Here is a 14095-nt window from a genome sequence, read left to right on the forward strand (position 1 = left end):
GGACAGAGTTTGAGCTGAAGAACCCCCTTGGAAATTTGATAGATGAAAGGGTAATATCACTTTTTCAGGTTAGTGACGATGAAGCACCTCATTTCTGCCAGCTCTTTTTGAGAATGTTTTGAATTTTGAATTTTAACACACGTCTCTATGGGGAAATACGTAGTACGTGTGAGAACAGTACCTGGCGATACGTGATCAAGGGTCACACCTCCCAGAATAATACCGTCTGTTGAGGATGAGAAGGACGTTAACTTGTCTTGAACACTTTATGGGTTTAGTGACAACTTAACACCCTTATCATTCTCAACCGACGATACCCTCTCAAGAAAAAGTCAGGGTAGTAAACAAACCAAAGCGCGCGCTGTTGCGTCGTCCGTTGTTGGACGACGCGTCGTGCTCTCCTGAAAACCTTTGCTGAAACCCCGTGTACTGAACGTGTCCGCACTGGTATGACTAGCACACATTCACACACATGCTGTATTGACTTTTGGGAGGCGACGACAACGTCTGCAGCAAACGATGACTGTCCAAAAAGATGAGGAAAACGGCGGATTGGTGAATCCAAACAGCTTTCTCGTCAAGTACTTTTTGTCGGCGTGTGCTGCCACAGTTGCAGAAACTGGTGAGTTTATGTAGACTGGTCTATGACGTGAAACTGAAATCACTGTTTTCGACATGCTGGCTAGCACTACACCCCGCGACACTAAATCATGCGGGGAGAGGCCCGGGGCCGGGGCGCGACAGTGCAGCGTAGCTTTACTTTGAGAAGGCCGACTGCGCCTGCAGCTACAGTGCAGTGGGTGCTTCAACGATACAATTAGAATGATACTGTATATTCTACTACTGCTAGTATTCTAAAATATGGAATGACCAGTCGAATTATTCTACTGGAATCAGCTCCCCATCAATTAACTATACACAGCCCAGTCGCTGTACTATAGGTACGTCGCGTATTCGCACAGCGTACTTAAGCGTCTGGTCGGGCTACCCATCAATGAGACAGCCACAGCCACTTCTTTCCTAGAACAATATACAGTATTCTGCCCGTGCATTGCATTGGTACGTGTACATCATGTTGAAGCAGAGAAGGTCAAAAAGATGTAGAAACAAAAATCTAATTTGCTTGATTTAATCAATGTTCTCAAGTTAGGATTAGTACTTCATTTAAGTGCTGCATGACTCTTGCCCTTGGTTCATTCAGGATGTTTTGCTTTCTGGAGTCGTAGTGTACATGGTTCACTGAGTTTGTAGTCATGTAAACTCAACATTATTTTGATGTTTGTTAACACAACGTCTGCACAGTTGGTAGTGCTTATCTCGCTCAGCAGATTTAGATATATGTGTCTATTGTCTCTATCTATTGCATGTGGCCTTGTTGGCAGGAGGTTGCTGACTTTGCTGTTTAACTGTTTCCTCAAGAAGATTTGTATTAAAGTCAGTCTAGTCAGTCTGTATGACACTACTAGTCAAGCAAAATCACAGATAAGGACATGAATGGCTATTTGCAACACAGAATGACAATACGTCAGAGAAACTGTGGTTTCAATAGTCCCATATATACAAATGTATAATTATCTGTAGACTGTACACAAATGCACGAAAGAGCAAGTTCGACACGAACATCCACAGCACAGGAGCCATGCACACGCTAACCAGAGATATTTTCAGCTATTATTTCAAAAATTGCATTTGTTAAGATTTTAATTTTAACCTATTGAGGATGGGCTGATTTTGCTATGGAAGTCACAACACACGTTTTCCATAGGCACCTGCCCGAGTATACTCGGGACTAGTCTTCAACAGGTTAAAGCAATTTTTTTATCATTCACATAAACTGAAGACATCATTCATTTGTTTGTTTGTTTTGTCATGTAGAAGTATTATTAGATTTACTTGGTAGTTTAAAGGAGAATATAGTCAGAAACTGTATTCTGTCGCTTGTAAGATTCCATATTATTCTAGTCAACTTTCAGCCATATGTCCATCTCTTACTTTTGTTGCATCCAATGATTTTCTCACAATGTGAAGAAAGAGCATCATTTGTAATTAAAGCTGTTTTTGTGAGTTATTTCATGTGATGCTGTTGTCCTGATCTAGAGGACTTTCAAGACTGTTTTCTGTTGATCCTGGGAAAATTTTGTAAAATTATCTTGTGCCAGTGATCAAGGCTATTAATCAAAAGCAGAAAGATGAATGACCCCGTGTTGTCTCTTTACATTCATCCCGTTCAGTCACCTATCCCCTGGACATCACCAAGACACGACTGCAGATACAGGGAGAGGTTGCGGCCGCCAAGCACTATGGGAACGAGGCAGCTATTCCCTACAGGGGCATGGTCAGAACCGCCCTGGGCATTGGTGAGTAGCTGCAACAGTGGGACTGTAATGTTTAAATCGTTCCTATACAGACTTGGTTTTCTTGCTGTCTACTGATAATATCTACCCCAAATTAAATGTTTCACTAACCCTGCCAGTAATCATGGGGGTGATGATGGCAGGGATAGTGATGACTCTAACCATTAAAAACAAATGACTTCACTTGCAAAGATAATGATAATCAAAGTAAGAATAATGATGATTATGATAGTGCAATAATTATCATGGTAATAATCATTGCTTTCAGCATTGCGTATTACAATTACAATGTATCATCATCATCATTATCATCATAAGGGCTCAACACTAAGTTTTTCCCCTGAGGGCTCATTCGGACCACTAATATCTCTAAATTTCAAATTGTGGTGGCCTAAAGAGAAAAAATGCATTGGCCCCTAATATTTGGAAACAAGAATAGATTTTGAATCCGACAGTGTAGTCGCCCAAATAGGCCATGTAAAGATAACCTTGTCTGAAATCTGGTGGCCACAATATTAATTTTTGGTGGCCCAGGGCCATTGGGCCACCACTAGTATCGAGCCCTGATTATTATTCATTTATTGCAAGACTAATTAAAATCGGTTACTCTTATTCTATTATTAAACAATAAGATGTACCGTAAATAAGTAATGCTGAAAACTGCCCCAACATCAATTCTTGTATGAAAATGACTTCGGTATCTGAAATTTACCAAACTACGAGATGAATAATCATCACAGCTGCTCAGAAATGCAAACTTTCTGGTTAGACATTTGTCAACTTATACTCAATGTTCAGAATGGTGGCTTACGGGTTAGGGCCCTTCACAGTTTCCTGTCACATACAATTCCATGACTAAAAAGATTGAGATACCATGTGCATTCCTCAGAGTACAAGATAACATGATTGATCTGTGTTTTACAAGATGTATGTCATTATTTATCACCCATGATCTCCATATTCCGTCCTAGCTGTGTTGCTGCAATTTGGAGAGTGCAGGTGCATGATCAGAGCATGCTACTTCACAGCTAGACGAGAGGAACTTTAAACAACAATATCTAATCCTTTACTCCAGCTCGTGTGATCACGGCGTGATAGCAATTAGGGTGCCCAACTGTGTCAAAGGCACACAGCCTGTTTGCAGATCTTATGGTGAAATTTGGCAGGTTCATAAGTTGACATGCCTCGGTCATATGTACTTACCACCACTTTATCACTTCCCATATGTTTATGATGGGACACGTTCACAAGATTGTAGGGATTATTTACAGGTTCAGAGTGGCATGTAATACCTTCAGTAGAATGCTTTTTTCTGAATGAAACGATCCCACTCCAGCGAATGCCTTCAAACTCGATTATAGTGGCATGACATTCCAAAGTGCAATGTGTACTTAAAGGGAACGCAAACCCAAAGAGCAATGTGGATTGAGTAAAAGCATTCATATTAATAGAACACATCAGTGAAAGTTTGAGGAAAATTGGACAATCGATGCAGAAATTATGAATTTTTAAAGTTTTGGTGCTGGAACCGCAGGATGAGGAGACTACTCGAGGTTATGACGTATGAGTGGACAACAATACAAAGAAAATATAAAAGGAATTCCACCAAAAAATCACTTTTATAGCAAAATGAAAGAGTACTTGACTAACCGCTTTCAGAAAACGGGGGAATAAGTGCTACCCGTAACATATGTCAGTATCAAGTTGATGGAATGTGTAATTTTCATGAAAAATTAATTTCTATTGAATTCCCTTTATATTTTCTTCATGTTGTAGTCCTCTCATACGTCATGACCTCTAGTAGTCTCCTTACCCAGCAGTTCCAACACCAAAACTTTAAAAATTCATAACTTTTGCATCGATTGCCCGATTTTCTTCAAACTTTCACTGATGTGTTCTACTAATGTTACTGCTTTCACTCAATCCACATTGTTCTTTGGGTTTACTTTCCCTTTAAATCCTTTGCCTACTGAAGCTTGGTGCGCTCTGTGTAAAGTCCCTTGAGATACTGGTCTCATAAGAAACAGGTTAAAATTTGGGGCTCTGACTTGTGCTGGTAGCAGTCTCTCACTTTATCCTGGATTTAAAGTGATGTGTTGCACACACATACACACACACACACACACACAAAATGTTGGTTTAAAAAAACAAAAATAAACAAACAAACAAACGTAGCCTTCAACAGGAAAGCCACTTCATTTCTTCCGTCTTTTTTTTTTTTTACTTCGGGATAACACAAAATGCAATTTGTACGATGTAGAGTTTAATACACTTGCTATCCCCTATGATTCTTTTTTTTTTTTTTTATAATGTAGATCACAGTGCACAATGATGCCTGGAAATTATGGATTTCTCTCTTTAAAAAGCTCACATGTGGTGTTGTGAATGCATATTGGGTTAACTTGTGAAGATGTAGACCTTGGCCTTTAATAGTGAATCATGTGGGAATCATTTCTCTGCGGATTGTCATTGACTTCTAACATCACCTGATGACTGCAGTAGCACGTTCTTCTTCCCACATTACATTTACTTATTGCGTGCTACATTATGTGTCTGCCATCACAGACTTGTGTCACAATCACACTTGAACAGATGTATGAAAGACAAAGTATGGTGACATTGATAAGTGCATTGCTTTTAAACCAACTTCAAATTAGAACTCACCCTATACATTTCTTCTTTACTGATGATACCCTCATATCATGTTAAAGGAGATTATTTTGGTAATTACCAGGACAGAACACACTGAAATTTTGCCAATACTTCTGGAAGCCTGTGGGTGGAACCAAATTATTTGTTCACATTATATTCATTCCAGTCGCAAAGTCACAAGGATTAGTTTAAGTGACATATGAGCTATGTGTATTATGCTTACAAAATGTACTCTGATACGCCTTTGAAGTGTTGACATTTCAGCAGTGCTGATATAACAGTAATCATAAATCCATCATGTTATGTCTGCGTGATTCTTGATTTTGCTGCAATAAACTATGGTGGCATTCTTTGCGTGTGTCATTTTATACAACCATGTAAACACTGATTGATAAGCAGTAGATAAGGCTTTAAGTGGGAAACACATCTTATAAAAAAAAAAAGTGTAAATGATTGTCAAGCCCTGGTAAGATAATATTTGGTGTTTGAAATTTACTTCTCTGTCGTAGAATAGTTACTCTTCCAAGTTGACATTATGTTTGATTAAAAAGGCAAGTCTGTTTATACCATGGAATGTTTATTCTGCACTACAATTGGCTCTCTACCTTTTAAATGTTAGTCCCAAGTGTACTTGGGATGATGTCAATGGGAAATTCCAGTTATAGCAAAATCACCTCATCCTAAACATGATAAATGACAGGTTAAAATCAGCCTGTTTTTCTCCTACACATTACAAAGATAATCAATAAAGCAGCTGTGTGGAAATAGAATACAAAAGTATGATGTCATAGTCATTCATCGCCATAGAAACTGGTTCTTAACAACCTCACCTGGCCTGAATATTTAGAAATACTATTGCTGCTAACCATTATGTTCTTCATCTATTTTCAGTTGAAGAGGAAGGATTATTTAAACTCTGGCAAGGCGTGACACCTGCTATCTACAGGCACATAGGTGAGTAGAAGAAACCCAATGGATATGTAGGAGGAAGGAATTGCCCTTTATGAAAGGAGTTTTATTGGTCATGATTAACAAGCAGTGCTCGCTGAATTACCTGTACCTGTTTCATAAGGAGTGCAATCAGTAACAAGTCCCAATTACTTGATGATTCCCAGCGCAGTCGGACATAATTTATTTGCGATCAACTATTGTATTTGCTGCACTAACCAGGTCTCATTCAACATGTGCATAGATTTGTGAGACAGAGATACATGCAAAATTTATGGTTGCAAGCGTCAACAGACAGCTCCCGTTAATATTGGGGTTCTCAGGACCAGCAGTTTTCTTTCATTATATTGAATTTTTTTTTTATAATGGCAGGGAATTTATTTTGCGACCTACGAGGTGTAAATTTGCATTATTCTAACAAAATTCAGTATAGACGCGTTACGGAACGCCCTGTATATGATGTTCAATATACAGCTTATGAGAAGCCATCGTGGCTCAATTTAAAAGGGGTTACAGCTCAGAGGATCAGACTACTTGGATTCAATCCTGAGATCTGTATTTGTTTATGTCCTATTGGTAGTAGCAGTATTACCTTTGGGCTCCACGCTTTATGCTCATTTGTGTAGTCCTTCATTGGGAACTTGAAGCCATTGTTTCAGAGGTTGCTTCCTCATAATAGGCACTTGATTACTTCCTCTGTGACCTCATAGAATTAAGACCAATGAGTTCTAGTAGCCCATTGACAAGAGTAATGTCCTTGAATGTTGACTTGTATGTAATGGCCAAACTTGAGTGATTGACTGTAGATCACCAGCATATACTTTCCCTCCAGTGTTGGTCTGATCTGCTATTTAAAAAAAAAAAAATGATAACAAAAAAAAAATGAGAAAGGGTTTCATGCACTATAGACATATAAACCCATTCATGCCATGTGATGTGATCCTTCATATCCAATAATACTCTAAAACAAATGCATGGTTGTGAATGAATGTGGACATGGCTTGTTAGGGGTTAACTTAAGAAATGAGTCCAACAGGTACTGTAGATAAACTGTAATGATGTTTTTATTCCATTCTCTGTATAAAGATTTTGCTCTCGAGGTGATGCATTGTTACTGATTTTGTTGCAATTTTACTGAAAAGCTTTCATTACATGTACAAAAATTGTGTCTATATGGTTCTGAAAGGGCAAAATGAAGTTGAATTTGCATGATCACAGTCATTACTGAAAGACTGTGTTTGTATTTATGCCTTACAGAATCAAGAATGGATTGTATATTGTGTATAAAGGAATTCATACAACACAAGTTGTGTTTGTTAACTGCAATACTCTGCAGATGTGTCAATGATGAAAATTATCAACACTATCAACTTTCACAGACAGTGCACAATAACTAGTTCCTGTTGTAATTTAGCTGAAGAGAGATAAGATGAGAAGAGAAGATAAGATATGAAAGATGATACTCTCTGTCCTGTGGAAAACAAAAGGACTCGAAACTACTTTGAGGATCAGTGATACCATTTCAGCAGATGATACCTGGTATTATCAGCAGCAAAAGTAATTGACTTGTCTGTTCACAATTCAGTGTACACTGGGTGCCGCATGGGTGCGTATGAGTACATCCGAGACAACATATTTGGGAAGAATCCGGATGGAACGTTTCCTGTTTGGTGAGAACATACGCTGTGTGAAATGCCTACTTGTGTGTTTATTTCCCCCAAGTATTCTTCAAATAGGTTTAGAAGACATTTTTTTGTATACTATGTGTTAATTGTGATATGTACATGCTTGCTTCCTAATACCTCAGTTTCATCCCCCACCCCCGAAAAAAAAAGAAAGAGACAAATGATTAATTATAATTTAACCAAAAGGCTAATACACTTTGCATTCAACAAGTCATTGATATTCACTCTTGTATGTTTGTGAGCATGCATCGTTGTTTTTTGGTCATGTTTTTGTTCTTGGCTGGTGTAAGTTTATCAGGCTATTATCATTATGATAGGTCTACATGATAAAATGTAATCAGGCTGGCTCGATGGACTTCGTCCATTAGTTTTGTTCAAAGTCTACAGTCAGTTAGCAAATTTGAAGTATATTCTGGTCAGCATTTTCTTTACTTTGAGGTCCCTAATTCCACTTCTCACATTTCTCAGTCCATGTCATTAACAGTTGGAGTGAATTCCTCAGGTAGGCATTTAGAATATTATGAATGTAGGTAGTTAGAGAAATAGGTAGATAGATAGATAGATAGATAGATAGATAGATAGATAGATAGATAGATAGATAGATCTATAGATAGATAGATAGATAGATAGATAGATACTGTACGAGCTGAAATTTTCGGGTACAGATATTTTTGCGAATTGCTACTTGGAGGACGTTTTCGCGTGTTGTTAATTTCGCTGTTGCAAGGGTCTAACTGAACTTAGTTATTTGCACATTGTTATTTTTGCGTGTTGTTATTTTCGTGGTTCAAAGGCGATTCGCCAAAATCATGAAAATAAAACCACCACAAAAATTTCAGCTCGTACAGTAGATAGATAGTTAGATAGATAGATAGATAGATAGATAAACAGATAGATAGATAGATAGATAGATAGATAGATAGATAGATAGATAGATAGATAGAGATCAGGTACCAATAATTACTCAATAGATGGATAGATGGACGATATGGAATTGTAGCATGGCAGTATGTAGAAATAGGCAGAGAGGTAAAAGAGATAGAAAGGAAGAGCCTTGTTAGGGGTACCTACTTGAATCACTGAGAAAGCATAAGTTACTCTGTTCATATGAAAGAATTGATACACACGGAAAGTCAGATAGTATTATCAAAGGCATTTGACTGCGAACACAATTCACTCCCGGTTAGTATAGTTCACTTTTGGGGTTCAAGGTCACACCAGCCCCTAAATAGGACCTTAGTCATGAATTAGTCACATATTGCTGTCAATTTCTCTGGCGCCCCCTCATCTACAGGAAAGCAGTCATAGCAGGGTCCACTGCAGGAGCCTTTGGTCAGTTCCTGTCCAGTCCCACTGACCTGGTCAAAGTACAGATGCAGACAGAGGGCCGGAGGAGATTGGAAGGCAAACCACCCAGGTAGGGGCTCCCTTTTTAAGCAGCTCAGCTCAGACAGCCACAACAAAACAAAATAGACAAACACACAGAATGAACAGAGTGATAAACCTTCCCCATGTCACTGAACATTAAGTGTGTATTTAGGAGCATTGATATGTGTGGTTGGTAGGTTGGTTGGTTGGTTGGTTGGTTGGTTGGTTGGTTGGTTGGTCGGTCCGTCGGTCCGTCGGTCCGTCGGTCCGTCGGTCCGTCGGTCGGTCGGTCGGTTGGTCGGTTGGTCCGTCGGTCCGTCGGTTGATTGGTTTTGTTAGGCATTCAATACCAGTATGCAAAATGAGGAAGCACAGTTGAATATTGGATTAGAAACTAGCCTCTGAAGCAGGAGTTTGTTAATACATTGTTAGAAGCAGTACTAAACTAATTGAAATTGCACATTAATGTTGTTATATGATGATGATGATGATGATAATAGTTATAAGTATCATTATTGTTGTTGTTATTGTTGTTGTTGTTGTTGTAGCCTAGCTCTAATTCGATTATAATTTCAATACACAGTTCTGCGTTTCATCAACGAGTTCGTCGGAGGTTTTCACCGACAAATTTGCAATCAGCCAATCTGGGGGGGCATTTCATCAACGAGTTCGTCTGAGTTTTCACTGACAAATTTGCTATCAGCCAATCAGACGCAAGAATTTACACTGACAACTGTTAAAAGCTAATGAAATCCTTGCGTCTGATTGGCTGATAGCAAATTTGTCGGTGAAAACTCCGACGAACTCGTTGATGAAATGCCCCCCAGACGCAAGGATTTCAGTAGCTTTTCAAATTTGTCGGTGAAAACCTCCGACGAACTCGTTGATGAAACACCCCCCAGGTAGTGCCTGTATGAAAAAAAAAGAAAAAAAAAGAATGGTTCCCATGGAGGGAATTGATTGATTGGGATCAAATTTAGATGCTCTTCTGCAAAAATTTCTGACTTGTTTTCAAATTGGAGACAGACCTATCCATGTTGTGTGTTTTGGAGAATGAAGCATTATCCAGTGTTCTCTCTCTCTACTCCATCTCAGGGTCAAAACGGCTTTCAAGTGTTTCAAGCAGATCCTAGCAGAGGGAGGAATCCGTGGACTGTGGAAAGGATGGGTCCCCAATGTACAGAGGGCAGCTCTCGTTAATATGGGGGGTAAAAATGTCAAGTATTTTTTTATTATTAGGAGCAACATCACTCCAGACAAAAATACAGTACTGATGAAAATGAATGTGTGTATACAGTGCACTCCCGTTATAATGAAGTCATCTGGACCAGCGGTTTCCTTTTGATATGTCAAAATCTCGTCATAGTTGAGCAGTTAAGTATATAAGATATATTGATGATAATTTGGGGACTTGAATTTTTACCTCATTAATGCAAGAATTTTGTTATAATCATGTTTATTACATAATGGGAGAAGACTGTGGTATGGTAAAATACTGATACTCCTGTGAAGCTCCTAATGGGATTGAAATTTGGACTGATTGGATATTGATACTTGCAGAAGAAGACATTGTGTTTGCTACGTCAATGTTATAGTTTGGAATGGATGTTACTATACCTCTGCAGAAATCTTTTTCAATACATGTCACAGCCAGAGCTGATGTTCATAATGTTGTCTACTGCTGCAGTGTGTGCATCATTACTAGCTGTATCTTCCAGCAAAATCCTTGGTAATAGATATTGTGTGATTAGAGTGTACCTAGCCTGAGCTTAAGCATGTTATACTCTCTTCACTCAATTCTTTAATGCACTGCTTTGATTTGGCATGTAAGCATCGTGTGTTTGCCCAGCAAAGCTGACAATGTTCTCTTTCCCTTACTTACCAGACCTGACAACGTACGACACAGCCAAACATCTCATTCTGAAGCACACAAGTTTACAAGATAATTTCATCACACACGGTCTTTCAAGGTGAGTTTTCAGTTTAAGCTCTTGTCAAATTGTAAAACATGTATAATCTTCCAAAGGGTACCAGAAAATTCTGAAGCAACAGATAATCAGGATGGATTTGCTGTAAACTGGAAATTTGTGTGATATAGAAAGTTTGTGCATATTTCATGCGACAGGAAACTAGTAGGAAAATAACCACTACCACAATTTTTACTTGTTATATGTAATGCTGCTTTATGTTTTGATTCTGTGAAATTGAAAACATGAAATTCATGTTTCCCAGCCAAATGTGAAAACATTAACTTGCACAAAGATTTTCACTTTTACAGCAAATGCGTGCTTAATCTGAAGTAACCCATTACCCACAGGAGCATTGTGACTACTGTTTGTTGTCTGTAGAGATGTGAGAGCTTGGTATGGAAGGGGTTGATTTATTAGCACAGAGAGGCCTTTGATAAAATGTTTATGCACTCTTAGGAAGAAGTATTAAATTTATGTTCATCTGTATAGTTTCAGACAAAATGGTATCTATTCTTTTGTAATAGGTCTGACTAGTTTCTCCTTTCATAGGATGTATATGTGCTATTATCAATTTCGTCTTCCTCTTAATACACACAGTATATGCTCAGGTCTGGTTGCAGCAACAGTGAGCACCCCAGCAGATGTCGTCAAGACAAGGATAATGAACCAGGGTTCCGACGATAGGGGGCGTCCTCTCCTCTATAAGTCATCCATGGACTGTCTCCTGAAGTCCGTCAAGCAGGAGGGCTTCTGGTCCCTGTACAAGGGCTTCTTTCCAATTTGGGCCAGAATGGTGAGTTAACGAGAACTTCTGAAATACGCAGGCACAGACTGACATATACTGGTACTCTAAAACCAGAAATATTCGAGGCATGAGACTTTCACAAATTGGATCCAACTGCCTTTTTTTGCAGTATGAAACATTTCACAAATTTGCCACTGGCTTACAATGCATTGTGTAGACAAACAATTCGGCATGCACTTTTACTTTCACAAATCGTGGCTCATCCAAAAAATCATGAATTTTCATGTACATTGTACATGAAAATTTCTGATTTTACAGTGTATGGAAAGAAATCTGTGTCTGGTTTTACAGAAACTTTTAAAGCTCAATTTCTCTTTAACAAGGCTTCTTCCAGATATTAAGTGAGAGTGGTAAAAGAATAAAAATTTCATGAGGAAAGAAAGAATTCCTTGATGTGGAAATTGATTTGTTGGGATTATGGAGGTTCTTTCCAGTTTTGTCGGGAATGACAAGAAATTCAAACTTACGAAATGTGGACACGCCAAAGAATTTTGATGAAATCAAGGAGCTACACTAGTATAAACAGTCAATTAGAATTTTTCCCTGATCTACCCATCTATTAAAAAGCCAGTTTTCTCCTTTCAATTCAAAGCATTGACCAGCATTTCTGATATGCAGTATGTTGGTATAGCTAATGTGTGAACCTCATTTTTTTTTTCTCTCTCTCTCACTTGTGTACTTGATGACACTTCTCATGCAATCATTACAAGAAATATCCTTATATATGCTGAAGCTGGTACCACTATCAATTTGCCACTGCTTCGTAAGGACTCGTGGTAATGAAGTGATATAGCCATCAAGATCACACTGTAGCAAGCTCACACCTGAAATCAGAGTTAGTGGTTAAGAGACAAAACATAAAATCAACAATGATGCGCTTTCAGGCTGCAAACATTGTGAGAAAATGTTGATTTGAAGCATGGACATTATATTGATCAAACTGATAAGGCTATCAAATAAAGTGATATATGTTTCTGCTTTAGTACCAGAATTGGCATTCAAAGAAAGGGCCCCATACTTTTAACAGAGAAGTGCTCATTCATTCCGCTTGGCTAACAGTGGGTCTTATCTGCCCCAGCTGAGTGGACGAGTGGGTTTGAAGCACCCTATCAAATCTAAAGATGCAATTATACTAGATTTCAAAAGATCTGAGGTATCCAGAGCATTTTTTTTTTTCAGTACACTAAAGGATAACTGTACAGTATATTGACATCAGTTGTCTTTTCATTGTCATTTTTTTTTTTGAAAAAAAGTATATGGGGGCAGAGGGTAATACATTTCTGTCATTTTTCCCCCACAGGCATTACTTTGCTTCCATTTTACAAATGTATCTCCTAGCAGGTCAATATTTAATGCATGTGTGCTGTCATACAGCAGCTACAGTAGATGTAGGTAGCTTTATTATATTGGTTTCCCCTCCTCTCTGTGCCAAAGTTTTACAAATTTTCTCTTGCTAACTACCTGTTCCCATGATTTTAACTTCCCACTTCAATGACGGACTTCTTGTGTCTATGTGTGTGTCTTTTATTGATAGGCGCCGTGGTCATTGACCTTCTGGATTTCATACGAGGAAATCAGGAGACTCGGGGGTACCGCGAGCTTCTAGCACATGCATAGTGCCTTTGGGATGTCAACGTGAGATCTGGATTTGTTGCGCAGGGAACAATGCAATACTCACCTAACCATGCCAGCTAGCAGGTGCCATAGGGGTCCAACTTTTCTTCCTACCCAGAAGTAGGGAATCGGACAGCCTCAACCATGATCTGAAAGATTTGAATGGTATTATGTCAACGGTAGTGGTAGTGGTGAAGATGATGAGAATGATGATGAGGAGGAGGAGGAAGAGGAGGAGTAGGATAAGGAGGAAGATTATGATGATGATGATGATGATGATGATGATGATGATGATGATGATGATGATGGGGATGATGGTGGTGATATTGATGATGATGATGATGAGGAGGAGGAGGAGGAGGAGGAGGAGGAGGATGTTGGTGGTGGTAACATTGATAAAGGTGATGCTGATGATGCTGCCAGTAATATTAAATGATTTAATAATGCCAATGATGATGAAAGTGATGATGACGTTGATGGGAACTATCACTGATGTTTTTAGTGATGATATCCATTGGGATAATAATGATGATGTTAACATCAATTATAGTGAAGCCGGTAATGCCATGTATTATGGTAATAGAATTATTGATGTTTAATACTGATGATGGTATTGGCAAGGATGACAGCGATGATAATAAAAGTGATATGATGATGATGATGATGATGATGATGATGATGATGCTGATAATGTTAATG

At 38.6% G+C, this 14095-nt stretch overlaps 1 protein-coding gene across 1 annotated transcript; it reads left to right on the forward strand.

The window, feature by feature from the left end:
• Nucleotides 1-499: 499 nt before the first annotated feature.
• LOC139738620 (mitochondrial uncoupling protein 4-like) lies at nucleotides 500-13670 on the forward strand. The gene is made up of 9 exons (XM_071649237.1): nucleotides 500-622; nucleotides 2232-2357; nucleotides 5898-5960; nucleotides 7540-7624; nucleotides 8934-9056; nucleotides 10103-10215; nucleotides 10893-10977; nucleotides 11575-11770; nucleotides 13317-13670. The coding sequence occupies exons 1-9, from the start codon at nucleotides 520-522 to the stop codon at nucleotides 13386-13388; spliced, it is 966 nt and encodes a 321-aa protein (XP_071505338.1). The 5' UTR covers nucleotides 500-519; the 3' UTR covers nucleotides 13389-13670.
• Nucleotides 13671-14095: the final 425 nt, after the last annotated feature.

This window comes from Diadema antillarum, unplaced genomic scaffold (genome assembly GCF_040938485.1).
Source record: "Diadema antillarum isolate AM-2024a unplaced genomic scaffold, OU_Dant_1.0 seq00000759_RagTag, whole genome shotgun sequence".
In the NCBI taxonomy this organism is placed as follows: domain Eukaryota; kingdom Metazoa; phylum Echinodermata; class Echinoidea; order Diadematoida; family Diadematidae; genus Diadema; species Diadema antillarum.

Bases quoted from the DNA above. Each gene is read 5' to 3' on its own strand.
- LOC139738620 (XM_071649237.1), top strand. From the start codon at position 520: ATGACTGTCCAAAAAGATGAGGAAAACGGCGGATTGGTGAATCCAAAC. The intron at 10,216-10,892 runs GTAAAAATGTCA...CTTACTTACCAG, and splicing joins AGCTCTCGTTAATATGGGGG to ACCTGACAACGTACGACACA. The intron at 11,771-13,316 runs GTGAGTTAACGA...TTTTATTGATAG, and splicing joins TTCCAATTTGGGCCAGAATG to GCGCCGTGGTCATTGACCTT.